Source organism: Dendrobates tinctorius, unplaced genomic scaffold (genome assembly GCF_039654945.1).
Source record: "Dendrobates tinctorius isolate UK_male_01 unplaced genomic scaffold, ASM3965494v1 ptg000126l, whole genome shotgun sequence".
NCBI lineage: Eukaryota > Metazoa > Chordata > Amphibia > Anura > Dendrobatidae > Dendrobates > Dendrobates tinctorius.
In genome coordinates this window covers 9,053,646-9,075,122 of record NW_027361794.1, presented here as the reverse complement: position 1 = coordinate 9,075,122, position 21,477 = coordinate 9,053,646, and the positions used below count along the sequence as shown (strand labels likewise).

The 21,477-nt window shown below is 46.6% G+C and overlaps 2 protein-coding genes across 4 annotated transcripts in view; both read left to right on the top strand.

Moving 5' to 3' along the window:
* Positions 1-21,477, top strand: part of LOC141047344 (uncharacterized) — a 549,461-nt gene that overhangs the window by 123,865 nt on the left and 404,119 nt on the right. The window lies entirely within an intron of this gene.
* The window catches only part of LOC141047302 (uncharacterized), a 36,169-nt gene that overhangs the window by 3,550 nt on the left and 11,142 nt on the right, over positions 1-21,477 (top strand). For all 3 annotated transcript variants that reach the window (XM_073542359.1, XM_073542357.1, XM_073542358.1), the window contains exons 2-6: positions 9,395-9,544; positions 9,674-9,853; positions 9,935-10,058; positions 10,138-10,235; positions 10,434-10,524. In XM_073542359.1, the coding sequence (XP_073398460.1) occupies positions 9,467-9,544; positions 9,674-9,853; positions 9,935-10,058; positions 10,138-10,235; positions 10,434-10,524 (571 nt within the window). In that variant the 5' untranslated portion in view covers positions 9,395-9,466. The remainder of the gene's footprint in view (positions 1-9,394; positions 9,545-9,673; positions 9,854-9,934; positions 10,059-10,137; positions 10,236-10,433; positions 10,525-21,477) is intronic.

Below are 21,477 nucleotides of genomic sequence, written 5' to 3'. Positions count from 1 at the left end.
AGCCGCATGCTCCGCTCCTGAGTGCCAGCGGCAGTGACGGATATTAACATGCGAGACTCGTGCGAGTTTCTCGCATGTGTGATTCCGGCCATAATCTCATTCCGGATGCTAAATTGCCCAAGGCCCGTTTGTAGAATCTCTCCTGCCTGAAACATATCGCTATGAAATACCGGGTGAGTCATAAAGGACGGACGTTTTTAAACTAATCATAAAATCGTTAAATATAAAGGACGGATGTATTTGAAGTGGCTATAACTCACCACCAGGTGGAGGTAGAGATGTGCGGGAGGCGGGGTTATGTTTGTGAGGTGAAAGCATTGTTTTTATTTTAGTTTCAGTTTAAGCTATGGTGCCGTGGACGATAGAACATCGCGTTTTTGCGTACGACAGTTTTGTCAAGAATAATGAGTGTATCACAGCCGTTCAGCGTGAGTTTCGGCGTCATTTCAATATTCACAGAAATCAAGCTGTTCCCGCTCGTAACACTATCCTACGTTGGGTTGAAGCACTCCGTACACGAGGTACGATAATGAACAAACGACCACCGGGGGCTCCACGAACGGCACGTACCCCTGAAAATGTGGAACGCGTCAGGCAAGCCATGCTGCGTAGTCCGAGTCGATCTGCTCGGAAACATTCTTTAGAACTTGCCCTCAGTAATCGTACAGTAAGGCGTATTTTGCATTTAGACCTGCATTTCCACCCCTATAAATTGGCCATTGTGCAACAGTTGGAGCGCGGGGATTACGCAGCGCGACTGAAGTTCGCACATGAGATGGAAGCAATTATTGAGCAAAACGACAACCTTATTTTATTCATGAGTGATGAAGCTCATTTCCATGTCAATGGCATGGTTAATCAGCAGAACTGCCGTTATTGGGCCTATGAAAATCCGAAAGAATTACATGAACGACCGCTGCACAGCCCTAAGGTAACGGTGTGGTGCGCTATGGGCAAATATGGCGTGATCGGTCCGTACTTTTTCGAAGGCGATAATGGCAATACTGTTACCGTGAACTCACAACGTTATATCGCCATGATAAATAACTTCTTTGTTCCTGAGTTACGACGGCAACATATCCCCATCTCTAGTGTGTGGTTTCAACAAGATGGGGCAACGGCCCACACAGCCGGAGCAACAATGAACGTTCTTCGCCCTCTCTTCCCTGGTCGCATCATTTCCAGGTTTGGCGATATTAATTGGCCTCCTAGGTCCCCAGACCTGTCCATGTGCGATTATTACTTATGGGGTCACCTCAAATCACGTGTATACAAGCTTAAGCCTCGATCATTACAAGAACTGAAGGAAGCTATTCGAGTGGAAGTTGCCCAAATCGACAGAGTTGTGTTGGAACGTGTTGATGCCAACTTCCAAGAACGCCTTTGGAAATGCATCACTGATAATGGCCACCACATGGCAGATGTTGTTTTCCACACTTGAATTTGTCAAATGCTATTAGTATACGTAACCAAATCTGTGAATACATTTATATTTAATAAATATTTAACGATTTTATGATTAGTTTAAAAACGTCCGTCCTTTATGACTCACCCGGTATTATATCTCAGTAAGCTTACATAAAGGTCACATCTGTCCCTCTGACTCTCATGTGGCTACTGGATTCTTTTTTGCCAAAAACAAGGGTGGTGGTTTACGCCCTTGCTTCGATTTTCAGGAACTAAATAAAATTATGGTGAGAAATACCTACCCTCTCCCACTTATTGCAGATCTTTACAACCAATTATCTGCGGCTAAGTTATTTTCCAAGTTGGACCTCAGGGGAGTGTATAATCTTATCCATATTCAAGAGGGGGATGAGTGAAAAACTGCATTTCTCACCTCTGAGGGTTTGTTTGAAAATTTGGTCACGCCCTTTGGTCTCACGAACGCACCAGCTGTTTTTCAAAATTTCATTAATGATGGATTTTCTGACTTCATTGGGCACTTTATGGTGGTATATCTATATCAGGGTTCCCCAACTCCAGTTCTCAAGGCCCACCAACAGGTCATGTTTTCAGGATTTCCCTTGTATTGTACAGGTGATTCAATTATCACCTAGGCAATACTAAGGAAATCCTGAAAACATGACCTGTTGGTGGGCCTTGAGGACTGGAGTTGGGGAACCCTGATCTAGATGACATTCTCATATTTTCATCTGACAAAGAATCTCACTTGGGTTATTTACGTGCAGTTCTTAGGTTATGGGAGAACTCTTTGTTCGCTAAACCGGAGAAGTGTTCATTTTTTGTCCAAGAGCTGTCCTTTCTGGGGTTCATCCTTTCTGCCGATGGGTTTTGCATGGACCCTGGAAAGGTACAGGCCATTGTTGACTGGGTGGCAACCAGAGACCTCAAGGGTCTTCAGCGTTTTTGGGGTTTTGCCAATTAATACCACAAATTTATTAAGAGGTTTTCTCAGGTGGTCAAGCCTCTCACTGATCTCACTTGTAAAGGGGCTGATCATAAAAACTGGTCTTCTCCGGCAGTTGAAGCTTTTTCTTCAATGAAAAAATGTTTTCTGTCTGCTCCTGTGTTGGTTCAGCCCGATCCATCTGAACCATTCATTGTAGAGTTGGACGCATCAGAGGTGGGAGTGGGGGCAGTGCTGTCTCAGGGACCTGTCACTTTGACTAAGTAAAGACCTTGTGCCTATTTCTCCAGGAAATTTTCTCTTGTGGAGAGAAATTATGATGTCGGGAATCGGGAGTTTTCTCTAGTCACCTTCCACGACAGCCACCTTGGAGGTTGTCTCCCCGCCCTAATAGGGGACAGGAACACAAAGAGGTTAAATAACCCTCCCCTTCCTGCTACCTCAGTGTTTTTCCTGTCCCCTATCGTGGCATGAAGAGGTCACAAGGGGCTGCCATGGCCAGCGAGCGGAGCCCCTATGTACTCACCGAGCTAGGCAGCCGAGGTCGGGGGGTTCGCCTCTCCTCCTCCATGGGCTGCTCCCGTCTCCACCGCGGTGTGACTCGGGACTTCTGCAGCCCCTCCCACGCCCTCCGGGGTTAAGCGGGGTGGTATGGTGCCTGCCGGGGTCCTGTATAGCTCCCCGGCTTCCTCCTTCCTCCCAGCGCTGCATTGGAGCCGCGCGCGTGTGTCAGAGGGGGCGGGCAATCGACTGGAAGTAGCGGTGACGCGCACTTCCGGTTTGCAGCCTCCGGCGTCCTGTGAGGGGGAAACGCGCGCCGGCACCCGGGGGACCCGGGAAATGAATCCAATGGCGGCGGGGGTCGAGCGGTATCCTCCCCATGGAGGAGGGAGGAGCACCCAGCAAACGAACGCAGCATCATCCTTAAAAGGGTGCAGCAGCTCCAGGTAAGCGCAGTGTGTCTGTGGTGTGTGCAGACATGGATGGTGAGTAGCCCTCAACTGCAGCATCTGCAGAGCCCAGCGTTCCCCCTCCTACAGTGAGTAGCAGGGCCGGTCCCTTGCCTGTCAAATAATTGGTGGCACAGGTCTGAGTAAGCGTTTTCTTCTTCTTGCAGGAAGACAAGGCCTCTGCCCCTAAAAACCCCCGCAAGTGTGGTATATGTGGTGCCAGGTTTCCTTCTGACTATAAAAAGAAGTTATGCCAACCTTGTACGCTGAATATTCTGCGTACCGAGCAGCCCTCCCTGTTTGACAGCATAAAAACTCTCATTATGCAGGAGGTTCAAACCTCCATAGCAGCCCAAACCCCGGTGGCCCAGGGCCCTGCCTCAATAAAGAGAAAAAGGGCTCCTATGGAAGCCGACTCAGACTCGGGAGAAGTCCGTTCCTCGGGATCGGAGGATATTTGGGAAAATGAGGGCTACACGTCCGCCTCCAGTCATGATGCAAAAAAATACTATTTCTCCTCGGAGGATATGGAGGAGTTAGTCTCCATGGTAAGAAATACCATGGGGTTGGAGGTGGAGGATGTCAGGCTCTCAGTCCAGGATGAGATGTTTGGAGGGTTGAAACCCAGAGGTAGAAAGGGTTTCCTGGTTCATGAGGTTATACAGGACCTAATAGCTCAGGAGTGGTCCTCCCCCCGAGAAGGCACTTACTGTGCCTTCTGAGCTAAAAAATTGGTTTCCCCTAGAAGGTGATAGTTCTATTTGGAAGATCCCTAAGATAGTCATCCAAGTGTCTAAGGTCACTAAGAAAGCGTCCTTGCCCTTTGAGGATGCTTCCCAATTGAAAGATCCGATGGATTGCAAAATAGAAAGCCGCCTTAAAAAGTCCTGGGAAGCTTCTATGAACCTGCTCAAAGCAAATATTGCTTCCACCTGCATAGCCAGATCTTTGTTTTTCTGGCTACGTACGTTGGAAGACCACCTATCAGGGGGTACCCCAAGAGAGGAAATCTTAGACTCCCTGTCAATCCTGCAGAAGGCAACAGGTTATTTAGCTGATGCTTCAGGAGAAACGGTACAGGTGGCAGCAAGATCCCTAGTCTTTTCAAACTCGGCCAGGAGAGCCTTGTGGCTGAAGTCAAGGGGGGACGACATCACCTCCAAGACGAAACTCTGCGCCATCCCCTTCCAGGAGCACCACGTGTTCGGGCCTGTCCTGGATGATATCCTTGAGAAGGCTTCCGACAAGAATAAGTCACAGCCAGAACAGAAATCCACCAAAAGGCGGTTTTTTCGTCCCTCAAGAGAACAGACCTCTCAGAGGGCATTCAGAGGGAAGGGCAAGATGGGTCGTTGGAGCTACCCGAAAGGGGGTAGAGGAAGAAACATCCTTGTGCCCCAGCAGCAGCAGCCCCCGGAGAAGCAGTGACTCCCGGGTCGGGGGTCGACTCACACAGTTTCTTGCCCAATGGCAGGCCACGACCTTGAACTGGTCGGTCCTGCACACTATACAATTTGGGCTGAAACTAGAGTTCGAGCACCGCCCCGCATGCCCTAAGAATTGCCCCGGCACAGTCCCCAAGCCTGCAAAAAGTCCTGTTGCTTCAGATAGAAGAACTTCTACGGGAAGGAGTGGTCTCGTATGTACCTCCACAAGAGGCAGGCAGAGGACATTACTCTCGCCTGTTCCTGATAAAGAAACCCTCAGGAATGCACAGGCTCATAATAAACCTAAAGCCCCTGAACCACTTCATCAAGTAGCGAAGGTTCAAGATGGAGTCAGTGAAATCAGCGATCCCTCTTATTGGACGAGGTTGGCAGATGGCTACAATAGATCTAAGGGATGCGTATTATCACGTTCCCATTCATCCAGACCACCGGAAGTTCCTGAGGTTCGCGATCTCCCACGGCCGAGGAATCAGCCACCTCCAGTTCAAAGCCCTTCCGTTTGGGGTATCCCCAGCACCAAGGGTGTTCACGAAGATCATGAAGGAAGCAGTCATCTCCATTCGACTTCAGGGGATATGCATTGTGCCATATCTAGACGATCTGCTGATCGTCGACCCATCGGTAACCCGGCTGAACCAGGAGGTATCAAGAACCCTACAGATACTCGAAACCCTAGTGTGGATACCGAATCTCCAGAAGTCAGCCCTCTATCCTTCCCCGAGGAAAAAATTCCTGAGGATCCTCTTGGATTCAGAGAAGAGGACGTCCTTTCTTCCCAAAGATCGTCAAAAAGACCTTCGGCAGAGAATAATCCGGTTCAGAGACCAAAGGGCACCGACGCTGAGGGACGCCATGTCCATCCTGGGTTCCCTGACAGCGTGCATTCAGGCGGTATCTTGGGCACAAGCTCACACGCGAGTCCTCCAGTCATACGTCCTGATAAACGTGAGGAAGTACCCAAACAACCTATCAAAAAGGGTTCCACTTCCAGGACATGTAAAATCGACCCTCTGGTGGTGGCTGAGCTACCGAAACCTGAGGTGAGGAGTAAACTGGGATCAGCTTCCTGTAAGAACATTATGTACCGATGCCAGTCTGAGAGGCTGGGGAGCCGTGGTCGAGGATTCATACTTCCAGGGGCAGTGGCCCCAGAACATAAGATCCGGATCTTCGAACCTAAGGGAGTTGACGGCGGTGGAAGAGTCACTGAAGGCCGCATCAACCCTTGTCAAGAACCATCATGCTCGGATATACTCCGACAACATGACCACGGTGGCATATCTCAGACACCAAGGGGGCACAAGGTACGCCAGTCTAAATAAGGTAGCAGCAAGGATCTTCCTCTGGGCAGAGAAGCACCTGTTATCCATTTCTGCGGTACACTTGAAGGGGTTTGAAAACATCCAGGCAGACTTTCTGAGCAGGAAGGACGTCCATCCAGGAGAATGGTGCTAAACCAAGAGGTCTTCCAGGCTCTAGCCTCGAGATGGGGAGACCCAGAGGTCGACCTGTTCGCGAATGCGCAAAACACAAAAGCAGCGTCCCACGTACGGAGCCCAGGGGACGGACGCATTTGCCCATCCATGGATCTTCAGACTAGCCTATGCCTTTCCACCAATCCCGATGCTGGCAAAAACGTTACAAAAGATCAGAGCGGACGGGGACACGACAATCCTGGTGGCTCCCATGTGGCCAGGACGAAGCTGGTACAGCGCTCTGTTGGACATGGCCCAGGAAGGTCCCTTGCTTCTACCCCAGAAGACCAACCTCCTTTTTCAGGGTCCATTACTACACCCAAACCCAACCAATTTATGTCTAGCAGCTTGGTTATTGAGGCTGACATTCTGAGGGCCAAAGGGTTGTCGGATGAGGTAATCCGGACCCTTCAAAAAAGTAGAAAGCCGGTAACAAATGCAATTTACGGCAAAGTATGGAAAAAAATTTCCTCCTGGTGCCTTCCGTGGGCCCCTGACCCCACCCACCCAAATATTGCCCAAATACTAGACTTCGTGCAGAAAGGGTTAGAACTAGGGCTTACTCCAAGTACGTTGAAAGTACAGGTATCTGCCCTTAGTTCTTTTTTTGACCAAGACCTAGACAAACACTGCTGGGTCAAGCGGTTCATGACAGCGGCAGGCAGAATTCGCCCTTCGCTCCCTAACCGGGTTCCTCCCTGGGATCTTAATTTAGTACCCAATAGCCTAACACAGGCCCCGTTTGAGCCCCTGTCAGAAATCCCATTAAAAATTCTCACACTTAAAACGGTGTTTCTGGTGGCAATCACATCGGCTCGACGGGTGGGGGAGCTACAGGCCCTTTCGGTACAGGAACCTTACCTCCTACTCAATTCAGACAGTATAGTACTGTGTCTAGAACCCTCCTTTATGCCCAAAGTGGTGTCAGACTTTCATAGAAGTCAAGATATCGTGTTGCCCTCATTTTGCCCAAATCCTTCTAATCCGAAGGAAGGAAAATTTCATACCTTGGATGTCCGCAGGGTAGTTCTCCGCTACCTCGAGGCAACCAAGGATTGGAGAATCGATCAGAACCTGTTCCTTCAGTATTCGGGAAGAAATAAGGGGAAGAAAGCGGCAAAGAACACGATAGCAGGTTGGATCAAGCAGTCCATCTTCCTGGCATATTCTTCAAGACATCTCTCTCCTCCCGAGTCGTTAAAAGCCCACTCCACTCGATCAGTTACTACGTCCTGGGCAGCAAGAGGAAATACGTCTTCGGAGCAGATATGCAGAGCGGCCACCTGGTCCTCTGTGCACACCTTTACCAGACACTATAGACTGGATTTCAATAGGGATCTGACGTTCGGCAGACGCGTCTTGCAAGCCGTAGTCCCTCCCTAAAAAAATTAACGTTGGCATGATTCCAAGGTGTCTGTCGTGGAAGGTGACTAGAGAAAATAGAATTAGACTTACCGGTAATTCGGTTTCTAGGAACCTTCCACGACAGCACTAATTTCCCCTCCCTATATAATATCTCATGATTCCTGCTCTACTGGCAGTAACTATTCATGCTAGTACATTCAGAAAAAAACACTGAGGTAGCAGGAAGGGGAGGGTTATTTAACATCTTTGTGTTCCTGTCCCCTATTAGGGCGGGGAGACAACCTCCAAGGTGGCTGTCGTGGAAGGTTCCTAGAAAACGAATTACCGGTAAGTCTAATTCTATTTTTAGCCATAAAATTGGCTTTTGAAAAATGGAGGCATTTTTTAGAGGGGCTGTTCATCGGATCACAGTGAATACGGACCACAAGAACCTGTCTTACATTGAGTCTGCCAAACGTTTGACTCCTAGAGAGGTGAGGTGGTTGCTTTCTTTTTCACCCTTTCATTTTTTTGTCACATTTCAGCCTGGTTCCAAGAAAGGCAAGGCTGATGCCTTATCTCGCAACTTGGATCCGATATCGCCTCCTCAACCTCCTTCCTCCATTCTTCAGCATGGGATGGTTGTGGCTGGGGTGTCCTCCGAATTGGAACTTGAAATTTGTGGGGCTCAGTCTCTTGTTTCTCCGTCATTGCCCGATAACAAGCTCTTCGTCCCAGTTCAGTATCGGTTGAGGGTGTTCTGGGAGTTTCACGAATCTGCTTTCAGTGGACTCTCTGGTGTCACGGCCACCCAGAGAGCTATTGCTAGACTGTTTCGGTGGTCGTCCATGTCTTCTGACATCGCCGTGTTTGTGTCTGCTTGTGATACGTGTGCTCGTGATAAAGTCTCCCATAATTTGCCGGCCAGGGAATTGGTGGCATTGCCAATTCCGGATAGACCTTGGACTCATTTGTCCATGGATTTTACCACTGATTTTCCTCCTTCTAATGGCAAAACAGTGGTCTCGTTTGTAGTTGACAGAATTAGTAAACTGGCGCATTTTGCTCCTTTGGCAGGACTACCTAACACTGAAACAATATCTAAGTTTATTGAGCACGTTCAATGGTTGCATGGTGTGCCTCTGAATGTGGTGTCTGACAAAGGGGTGCAATTTGTGTCCAAATATTGGAGGACGTTTTGCAAGAGATTGGATATTAGCTTGACCTTCTCCTCTGCCTTCCATCCCGAGATTAACGGTCAGACGGAGAGGACCAATCAGTCACTAGAACAGATTTTGTGGTGTCTTGCCACGTCCCAGCAGAATGATTGGTGTTCCTCATTGCCCGTGGCTGAGTTCGCATTTAATAATCGGATATATCAGTCCACTAGCACCTCTCTTTTTTCTGTAGCTACGGTTTAACCCCAATTTTAGTGAATTTCCAGGCTGGATTTGGGGTGTCCAGGGGCTGATTCGGCAGTTCATCAGTTGGGGGAGGTTTGGAGGGAGGTCCAGAAGAACATTGGGGTGGCTCAGGGCAAACAGAAACATTTTGCTGATAAGCGACAATCTGTAGGACCTAAGTTTCTGGTAGGAGATAAAGTGTGGTTGTTTACCAAGAACATACGTCTGAAACTTCCTTCCGTCACGGCTACCACACACAGATTTTCTGATTTATAAAGGTAGATGTAAAAGAGAAAACTAAATATTGTAAAATAATAAATCTTATGTTTCCCTTATTATCTCCAGTAGTTGTATTATTATACAACATTTTTATGATGTTACAACGGCTCATCTTCTCATTCAGGTCTCTTTAATATCGGATCCTCTCAGTGAAGATCTTCTATATAACAGAATTTTCCTGATTTACCCATCAAGGATGGATATGGACAGAGACAAGATGGTGGAGAGGATATTACACCTCACCCTAGAGATCCTCTTCCGGCTTACTGGAGAGGTGAGAGATTCTGATGACATCACATTACATCATTCTTATCTATGGGAATAACAGATGGACAGAACTGGAGAAGTGAGGACTCTGGAAATGTCTGTAGTAAGATTTATTAATGTGTCTCTCCATAACCAGGACTACACAGTAGTGAAGAAGACCTCTAGTGATCGCTGTCAGGACCCTGTGTCTGAGGGATGGGAAACACCCCTGAGCCCAATCATGGGGCTTCCACCTCACCCCCTGATACATGAGGACATCAATGACCAGAAGATCCTAAAACTCACCTATAATATGATTGAGCTGCTAACTGGAGAGGTGACACCGCTGGGAATGCTGGGATATTATGCAGTAACACTATGAAGGGATCGGGGATGACGGTATCATTGTATGTGTCAGGTTCCTATAAGGTGTCAGGGTGTTGCTGTCTATTTCTCCATGGAGGAGTGGGAGTATTTAGAAGGACACAAAGACCTGTACAAGGACTTCATGATGGAGGTTCCCCAGCCCCTCACATCACCAGGTAATAGACAGGACTAAATACACACAGCCATTATCTGTATGTAAAGAATGAATTCAGTCTCTGTATGTGTTTTCTCCAGTTCTATCCAGTAAGAGGACAACACCAGGGAGATGTCCCCGTCCTCTTCTTCCACAGGACTGTAAACAAGAAGATCCCAATGTTCCTCAGGATCATCAGGTAGATGGAGAGAAGGTGTCATGAGATCTCCCCTATGATGTGTAGACGGCTGTGAAGGTCTTGTGTTCAGTCTTGATTTATCCACCAGTATTATCTGTTTTATACTTGTGTAATGAGAAAGGTGGAGATGACAGGATTAGAGCTGATCATAGATGTGACTTCTCCATCTGTCTGTGACTTTTACAATATTTGTTTCAGGGTGAAGATCTGACCCATATTAATACTACAGAGACATATGTGAGGGGTGATGAGCGGTGTAAAGAGGAGATTCCTACATATGACTACCCAGGTGAGTAGTGACCACTAAATGCAGAGAAGTCACAGATTCTTCTCAGTCACCGGCTGTGGCTGCTTTATCGATGGTGTAGTCCGGATGTATTACAATTGTGTGATCACCATTTTGCTTTTTGACCACAACGTATTCAACCACCCAAAAATGTTCAAATGACTTTAGGCATTGAAAGCCCTTTTCTATAGAACTTAGCACCTGGCAGATCCAACTATCATCTGAAATAAGAAGACGCTGACTGTTACCTGCCCAGGTCTGTAAACTACAAAGCCAAATGACAAAAACAACAAATAAGGGAACCATATATTGGAGCACAAATAGGCTAAAATATATCGGTGGAGTCAATATAGTATCACGCCTCAAGAACCACAATGGGTAAATTTGCTGACCAAAAAACTGGACAATTATGAGCAACTGGACAATCGGAAATCAATCTAACATAAAACCAAAGAAAAAAAACGACCCACAGTCCATATAATATATACTGTTTAAAAGATGTTTTTATTAGTATTACAGATTAAAATAATGTAGAATAAATGTCAGATGTAACAATAGAAGTGAAATTTCTGTATGCTGATCCAGAGCGCAACTATCCAGTTTGCATATAATAAAATGATGTGGATAATCATATAAGGGAAAAAAGTGTCTATAGATATATGTTAAAAAAAAATTTTTACCGAAAAAACATCCAATATAAAGTGCACAGATCTCAAAAAGGGAAAAATCCCATATAAAGTGCATACAATGTGTAAACAAATATCTCAAAAGTGCCTATACCACAACTGTGTATTGGAAAATCCAAGAGATAAGACAAAAATAAAGTGCGAAGTGCAAAAAACACCACCAGGTGTCAGTGTATCCACATCATACACTGTATGACCAGGGAATAGATGTATCCAGAGGCATAAATAAATATATAGTACCAAGGGTTAATGATATGTAACTTACAAAATGATATGGTCCTGGACGGGCGCCCTCCACAACGCGCGTTTTGGAACGCTGCCTTCGTCAGGGGGTGGCGCAAGTAGGAGAGAGGATGATATATATATTGTAAGGTAGCGCTGTCATTCAAGGTTGGGGATACTCGCTTGGTAGCCAAATAATCAGATCCGGCACGGGTTTTCCATAAAGCAATAACAGTCCATGCGGTTTATTCAGGCATCATAAACCATGACCAGCAACATAAAGTTCATATAATCAGCATAGCGTTCATGACAGAGCTTCCCTCTGTTATCCCTGTGGTCACACAGGTTACGCAATGTCCAGTACTCAGGCTCTTCAGCCTCACAGATATCTCACCCCATCAGGGTTACCTCATGGCTGCTTCAGCTCACTGCAGACGTTCATTCACTCTCCCTGGGAACTGTCAGACGCTTGCAGCCATTAAACATAGCATTCACGTGCTGTCAGACAGGAAGCCCCATCTCCCAGGGGGACCTTCCACAACGGACCAACCAGGTCCAAGCATTCACCCATGTGACCTACTCTGGCCACCTTATATGGTCCGTAGTCACGCCCACCCGGTCACATGGCTATGACCTCATCATAGGTCCTTCACACTCATAGTCTTTTACTGCCAGCGTTTTCAGACACACCCCTGGGTGGATTTGTAGGTAGCTGGCCTCGCCTGTCTCTCTAGCTACCTGAAGACTTCCTAAGACACTGACATGGAACCTCAGCAGTATCTCTGCTGATCAACACATACACAATTCTTCATCTCAAGGCCACCCACCTTGAGATACATTACGATCATTCAACATCCTACTCCTATCAGGACACTGGAAATGCTTATACGCCTGTCCTGGACCACCCACACAGCGCCCCCTAGCGGACACAGTGGTCACTACACCACATACCTCCCCCCTCTGATCAAACTTGTGAGGTTGAACACACAACATTACCCCGGGATCTCGAGACCGGGTTCTCATTACACCTTGCCCCACAGGTCGAGAGAACCGTCTCCGTCCTCATCTCTACGTTAGGCCTCCCCTTCCCCAGCAGTCTGAATATCGGCCATGATCTTTGGCCCTCCAGTCACAGTCTGTCTGCGTCATCAGACACTGTTTAGTCACCACACTCCTTTCTCTCACAGACCGGCTCTCCCGGTTGGTGCGGTCATAAGTCTTAATCGAGCCTACTGTCTGGCCTGAGTCTGACCCATTCAGCGTCTCACAGGAACTAAGGTCTCTCAGCCTCGTACAGCCCGTCGACCTGCCACTTGCTGACATTCTTCAGCCATCTGCCATGTCACTACTTGGAGAAACCCTTCGGGTCCTTACATCTTGGGTTGAAGGTGGCCGCCACCTGGTGTTCCGTACCTCTTTATTGATCCGCCGACGGTCCAGCCTCAACTGCTCAATCTCTTGCATGTACCCCACTCGATACACCAATAGCATCCGAAAGTTTCTCAGGCTTTCCACGGAGCCAACCACCATGATGGGGATCCTACCCTCTTCACTGGATACCTGGTCTTCATCATCAGGAGGGATCCTCACCCTCACCACACCGTAGATATTTGCAAGGTCTTGCATTACCTTCCTGAATCTTCCAATGATTCTCCCAATCCGACCTTTGGGTACCGGAACTACATCTTTCCGCAAACCCAGCCGATCCATAACCTCCCTTGCTAACTCTAGGCGTCGAGCAGCTTTCTTATTACTCCGCCTGACCAGCTGTTTGACGTGGAGACATTGCAAAAGCATCTCTTTTAGAACAGCTACCCGGTTTGCTGTATCTTCCCTGGCTGATATTATCACCAATTGCCGAGTCTCAGGTGCCCAGTGCACCTTACACGCCTTGACCGCCTCTTTGAAAGCCTCATGCACACCTTCCTCAGCACAGGCTTCTTGCATATCTTCGGGTACCACGATCACAGATTTGAAGGTCGTGGTCTTTCTCTCTTCCTGGACATAAGGCTCTGGCTTTACCACGGACACTTCCCTCACTACAGTTGACCCGACCGGGTGACTGTCTTCTTCATTTCTTAGCTCACAAACTTCATGAGTTTTTATCCCTTCACGACCCTTTGCCAAGATGGGTTCTGGCAGTTCCGTCTTGTTATCACTCGTGCTCGGCGGCTGTAAGTCTTCTTCCAAGCTCTTCTACCGCAGAAGACCTTTTACTACTCCTCTGAGTTCGTCCATCTCTTCCCTAAGGGTCTTGTTCACACTTTGCCAGGTGGACAGGTGACCTCTGAGCTCCAAGACTTCTTTCTCGAGCCCCTCCACCCTGTGCTCGGCTATTTGTCTCAGGACTCTTTCTTGTTTGAGATGTTCTTCCACTGTTTCTTCTATTAACTGTATCTCATGATCTTGTTCTGTTTTGGCCAGCATGTGTCGCACCACTACCTCTTTAATTATATTGTCAAAGGGTACCACTGGGTCTGTCCCATCAGCCGAGTGAAGCGTACCGTTACCGTCTAACCGTGTTTTTACCCCAGTTGTCTCGTCAGTCAGGTCACCATCCATCATGTCACGAGACATTAGGTCCGTAAGTTCGGCAGATGTACCTCTTCTTCTGGTCAGCTCTACCTCTGACCTGTCCACTTTAGGAGGCATCACCGTCTCAGTGTCTGCTGTCCCCACAGTCGAAACGTCTCCATCGTCCGACCATACGTCATCAAACAAAACAAAGTCCCGGCCCCTCTCCAAGGCATACACTAAGTCACGTGGTATCCCGCCCCCTTGGCACTCACCACCTTCGGTGCCCTCAAACATTACTCTGTCTACTGCATAGTCCACCGTGACCCCGTGTTTACAGCGAACCCTGACGTTTCTCTCGAGAAAGCGAGAGAGAGTTCCTGTCAGAGTCACCTGACTCTTTGAGTTCAACCGTCCAGAGACTCCTTCTCGGTGCAACATCACGGTACACACCTCATTATCTGGAAAGACTGTCCCCGATTCTTCAAAAGTTATACACACACACTGCGGTTCCCCAGACATACCCACTGAGGCAACCAGTGCTGCCATTTCCTGAACCACCACGATTTGGGTTGCCGCCCCCCCGGGACTCCACCCCTTTTTGGGTTACCACTCCAATTTGGGTCGCCGCCCCCTCTGGGACTCCACCCCCTTTTGGGCTACCACCCCGATTTGGGCCACCGCCCCCTTTCGGGATTTTCCCATGTCCGTTCTACAGGTCTTCTTAGACCACAGTTCACACAACACAGTTTATGTCTCTTTAACAATACCACACAAGTCCTTGTTGGCACTACCACAGCTCCTGCTGTCACCGATCTCCGACACCTCCGGCTGCTGTTCACACACAGCTGCTGGTGTCACCTTCGTAACCCCACCGAGTTACAGGAAGCCGCTTGTCCTCTTCGTAACCCCGCCGAGTTACAGCAAGCCGCTTGTCACCTTCGTAACCCCGCCGAGTTACAGCAAGCCGCTTGTCACCTTCCTGACCCCCACTGAGCCACCGCAGACTGACTTGAAAGGGAAAAGAAAAAAAACACATGCAACACAAAACTCACGTGTCCTGTCTGTGTGCTCTTCAGGACGTCCGTCTCCTCTCTGGAAACCGTCCAACACACAGGGCGCTCTGGGTGCTATTCAGGGAGCCGACCCTCCTCCCAGGGTCTCCCAACACACCGGCCTCACTAGGTCTAGGGGCTCAGCGGGTGCTCTTCCGGACATCCGTCTCCGCCTGAGACTGCCCAACACTCACGCCTCACCAGGTCCAAGGTCACACGTGCTCCAGCGATCCGATTCTTCTCCCAGAACCTCCCAACACTGACCCTCCAGGACCTTGCTCACTGAACCCTCCAGGTACACAGTCTTTCTCACTGACCCCAGTCAGTACAACACGAACACCTGTCCGTTACCTGTGTCGGCTACACAGGTCCTCGGGTACCTCTTATCCACAGAGGCACCCTATCACAATCCACAGTCTCTTTCTCTGACCCCGGTCAGCATATCACTCGGTTTTCACAACCGTCACCTGCTGGCCGTGCAGGTTCTTGGACCCCTCTACCGCAGAGGTGTCCTATAAGTCTTTTCCACTGACCCCGGTCAGTATATCACACGGCTTTCAAGACCGTCAGCCCTCCTGGCTCAGCGTTGCCAGAACTGCACCATGTGCTTTTGGAAACCATTGCCCTTAGCAACCGAATTTTGAAGTCCTCTTCTGTTGCTCCTAGCAACAAGGCTACAACACTGCCCATAGCATTCTCCACCAATTGTAAGGTAGCGCTGTCATTCAAGGTTGGGGACACTCACTTGGCAGCCAAATAATCAGATCCGTCACGGGTTTTTCATAAAACAATAACAGTCCATGCGGTTTATTCAGGCATCATAAACCATGACTAGCAGCATAAAGTTCATATATTCAGCATAGCGTTTATGACAGAGCTTCACTCTGTTTATCCTTGTAATGGGGTATTCCAAGCTGGGGTACCTCTTTCAGTACCACCCCGTGTTTTCGGAGGTCCGCTCTGCGTTAGCTGGAGTCTGAATGAAGGATGCTGCCTGGAATTCCTCTGAGTGCATGGGCGCATATAAAAGATCACTGCTTCTCCATGTATTTCCAGTCTGACAACACTTTACTCACAGGACACAGAATATATCACACAGATACAGAGGGCCGGCCAATAGACAGGCGTCAGGCCAGACATGCATTACAAAAGCCGCAGGTGGCCGGAGCCCGCGGATGTTTACTGTGGGAATTACAAAGGTGGGGGGAGGGCGGACACTGCTGATACATTAGGGACATGCATCTCACATGGAACCTATTATATATACATATAACTGCACAACATATTCTGGGTGCTGAGTGGTTCTGTAACAATCCTGTACTCACACAGGTTACGCAATGTCCAGTTCTCAGGCTCTTCAGCCTCACAGATATCTCACTCCGTCAGGGTTACCTCATGGCTGCTTCAGCTCACTGCAGACGTTCATTCCCTCTCCCTGGGAACTGTCAGACACTTGCAGCCATTTAGCACAGCATTCACGTGCTGTCAGGCAGGAAGCCCCATCTCATAGCTATGACCTCATCACAGGTCCTTCACACTCACATAGTCTTTTACTACCAGCGTTTTCAGACACACCCCTGGGTGGATTTGAAGGTAGCTGGTCACGCCCATCTCTCTAGCTACCTGAAGACTTCCCTAAGACATTGACACGGAACCTCAGCAGTATCACTGCTGATCAGCACATACACAAGTCTTCATCTCAAGGCCACCCACCTTGAGATACATTACGATCATTTAGCATCCTATTCCTATCAGTACACTGGAAATGCTTATACGCCTGTCCTGGACCACCCACACAGCGCCCGCTAGCGGACACAGTGGTCACTACACCACAATATATAAAAAAGCCAATCAACAGGATGGGTGTTAAATGAACTACCAATGAAAGTGAAGAGATGTGTTTGACAAGCTGCATGACGTAGCCAGAATAATATGAGACCAACTTCTCACTGCGCATACCTGGAAATAAAACTGTATATTCAGCAATAGCTGAATGCGCAGGGAAGGAAGGTACGTCGCTCACACAAATACAGTATGTGATGCAGCGTCCTAAGCACAGAGGAGAGCGTCCTTGGCATCAAAAGCAGCGGGAGCGTTGTGTGACGCACGCAGGGCGGGAATTGAGGCGGGGACTATGTCCGACGCGTCAAGCACCCGGGGAACAAGGGAGTTGTTTCCAGGATACCTGAAGTCGTGGCAGCACACAGAGACCACAGCACCCCACTGCCACACGCACGTACCGCAATCAGAGGTGTAAGGTCCATGCTTTAAAAAGCCATAATGCTTAAACAATAAAAGGGATAACAATAAGACGAATAATAATACTGCATATTAGTACATATTAATAAGAAATAAAACAATGTTTCATACCTATTCAATTATATAATATACATATATAGACAAAGAAAATAAACAAAGGAAAGAGAATTCAAACTCACAATATATTTGAATAATTTATAAACATATGTATGATAATATATATTGTCTCAAAACTATGTTTGAACCAATCCCCCTTGAAAAAGGATGGCAGACCATCCGATGTATGTAAAAGTAAAATGTCTCAAAGATGGATGGAAATAAAATCCCTTATATATTAAAATAAACAAATATATAAAAAATATATATAAAATATATATATATATATATAATGATGAATGATCAGGACCACAATGCTTAAGTATTAAAAAGTGCCTTTATTAAAGTATTGGCACAGCATATACAGTGGGGCAAAAAAGTATTTAGTCAGTCAGCAATAGTGCAAGTTCCACCACTTAAAAAGATGAGAGGCGTCTGTAATTTACATCATAGGTAGACCTCAACTATGGGAGACAAACTGAGAAAAAAAAATCCAGAAAATCACATTGTCTGTTTTTTTTTTCATTTTATTAGCATATTATGGTGGAAAATAAGTATTTGGTCAGAAACAAAATTTCATCTCAATACTTTGTGATATATCCTTTGTTGGCAATGACAGAGGTCAAACGTTTTCTGTAAGTCTTCACAAGGTTGCCACACACTGTTGTTGGTATGTTGGCCCATTCCTCCATGCAGATCTCCTCTAGAGCAGTGATGTTTTTGGCTTTTCGCTTGGCAACACGGACTTTCAACTCCCTCCAAAGGTTTTCTATAGGGTTGAGATCTGGAGACTGGCTAGGCCACTCCAGGACCTTGAAATGCTTCTTACGAAGCCACTCCTTCGTTGCCCTGGCGGTGTGCTTTGGATCATTGTCATGTTGAAAGACCCAGCCACGTTTCATCTTCAATGCCCTTGCTGATGGAAGGAGGTTTGCACTCAAAATCTCACGATACATGGCCCCATTCATTCTTTCATGTACCCGGATCAGTCGTCCTGGCCCCTTTGCAGAGAAACAGCCCCAAAGCATGATGTTTCCACCACCATGCTTTACAGTAGGTATGGTGTTTGATGGATGCAACTCAGTATTCTTTTTCCTCCAAACACGACAAGTTGTGTTTCTACCAAACAGTTCCAGTTTGGTTTCATCAGACCATAGGACATTCTCCCAAAACTCCTCTGGATCATCCAAATGCTCTCTAGCAAACTTCAGACGGGCCCGGACATGTACAGGCTTAAGCAGTGGGACACGTCTGGTATTGCAGGATCTGAGTCCATGGTGGCGTAGTGTGTTACTTATGGTAGGCCTTGTTACATTGGTCCCAGCTCTCTGCAGTTCATTCACTAGGTCCCCCCGCGTGGTTCTGGGATTTTTGCTCACCGTTCTTGTGATCATTCTGACCCCACGGGCTGGGATTTTGCGTGGAGCACCAGATCGAGGGAGATTATCAGTGGTCTTGTATGTCTTCCATTTTCTAATTATTGCTCCCACAGTTGATTTCTTCACTCCAAGCTGGTTGGCTATTGCAGATTCAGTCTTCCCAGCCTGGTGCAGGGCTACAATTTTGTTTCTGGTGTCCTTTGACAGCTCTTTGGTATTCACCATAGTGGAGTTTGGAGTCAGACTGTTTGAGGGTGTGCACAGGTGTCTTTTTATACTGATAACAAGTTTAAACAGGTGCCATTACTACAGGTAATGAGTGGAGGAAAGAGGAGACTCTTAAAGAAGAAGTTACAGGTCTGTGAGAGCCAGAAATCTTGATTGCTTGTTTCTGACCAAATACTTATTTTCCACCATAATATGCAAATAAAATGAAAAAAAAACAGACAATGTGATTTTCTGGATTTTTTTTTTCTCAGTTTGTCTCCCATAGTTGAGGTCTACCTATGATGTAAATTACAGACACCTCTCATCTTTTTAAGTGGTGGAACTTGCACTATTGCTGACTTACTAAATACTTTTTTGCCCCACTGTAAGTGCATAAAAAAGAAGTAACATGTACAACCACATTAGCAATATATGTATGTAATACAGAAAAACCAGTCCATAACATAAGGCTTAATTAATGAACCAGGTAATTAATCAAGTGACACAAAAAATATGATCAAATATGTAAAAGCAATATGTGCTCAAGGTGCTAAAGTGCAACTGTGCAAGCATGAGATCCCACTAAAAAATGTGCAACATGATCACAATGAACAGAGTGCAGTGTATAAAATACCTGTAAGCCAATTAACGCTGTGTGAAATGTATTTAAACGCGCCCCGACGCGCGTTTCGGAAATAAATCTACTTCGTCCATCTTTGAGTCATTTTATATATAGACAAAGGACATAATACATTAAAAATAATAAATAATAAGTCAATGTATAAATTTATATTTTCCCATCCAGCCCAATGACAGCGTACGTAGATTATGCTGACAAGTTAGAAAATCACTTAATGAAAAGTATTATGATAGGCCAGTAAGAGAAAGCGGAGCGTGGCTGATGGCTGTAATATACATTTATTCACACTTGCAGGAGATATGTTGGCATGGCTCTAGCCCTGGTTTCATGGAATCCCTCCATATCATAAATTACATTGTTTTCGATCCTAAGGAATTCAGATTAGTGCACAATCTCTCCTGAAATGAGGGGCGCTAATACTTTCTTTACTCTTCTGGCCAGGACTCATAGTAGCTCCAATGGTCCACCATAAATGAGTGCAACTCCGGTTTACTGTTGGAGTTCTCCCCTCATACATACGTAGTTGTTGGGAATAAAACATTTTTTTTTTATCCTATGTCTTTTTTTACCTGTTCATTCTGTATGACAGTTTGATTGTGGTGGGATCTGCCTCACTTATGAGTCTGTAACTCCATGATAGTGTTAAAAAGAACTCTCCATCGCCTTTTTCAAATGCCCGAGATCTAAATTTAAAGTGAACCTGTCAGCAGGATTGTGCACAGTAACCTACTGACAGTGTCAGGTCGGCGCCGTTATATTGATTACAATGATACCAGGTGATGAAATCTGTCTTGTGGTTGTTGTTTAATTTGTATTTGTAGTTTTCAGTTAATGAGATTCTCGTGTTCTGGGGTGTGGCTGTGGGTGGGGCTGTGAGTAGAGCTGTGGGCGGGTTTTATCTGGTGTCCTGCTTAAATATTCGCCTGTATTGGCTTATGACAGGACATTGATCCTTCAGTGACCTGGCCCCTATTTTACGTAATACATATAATAGTGTTGATATTGTTGATAATGCCTATAATATTGTGGATATTGTGAGGCTTAGAAAAAAAAACTACATCCAGCAAAATGACTCCGGCGGCGCCTGTCCAGTATCCTCTATCTCTTACTTATAGATGCTACTGCGCAGGCGCCGCCACCACTGGTGACATTTTGCTGGATGTATTTTTTTTCTAAGTCTCACAATAGACACAATAGTATAGGTATTATCAACAATAATATCAACATTATGCATTATGTAAAAATGGGGGCAGGTCACTGAGGGATCAGTGACCTGCCATAAGCCAATACAGATGAATATGTAATCGGAGCACCACAAAGCCCCGCCCACAGGCCGCCCACAGCACCACCACGAAGCATGAGAATCTCATTAACTAAAAACTACAACTACAGATTAAACAACAACCACAAGACGGATTTCATCACCAGGTATCATTGTAATCAGTATAACGGCACCGACCTGACAGTGTCTGTAGGTTACTGTGCACAATCCTGCTGACAGGTTCCCTTTAAGACATCTCAGCTCTGCATTATTATACACAGTTCTCTTTTAAATGTGTAATATTTCTTCTTGAAACTCATCTGACAGAAAATATTAGCCCTCACAATAGTTTAGATTGTGAAGTCACCGAGCCCCATACGCTAATTACCCCAGAGAGGTTTCACCACTAGTTACTCATTTATTACTGATGAAGACTGTTGAATTTGATCATTTCAGTAGATGTGTTATTGTCTATAGTCACAGTTTTTGACTACAGTAGTGGCCAAAATACTCGATTTAACCTCTTCCCACAGCCAGTTTTGTGTTCCTAATCAGGCCCCATTTTTAATATCTGTCGTGTGTCACTTTATGTGGTGATAACTTTGGAATTATTCACAAAGGATAATAGAAAACAAAT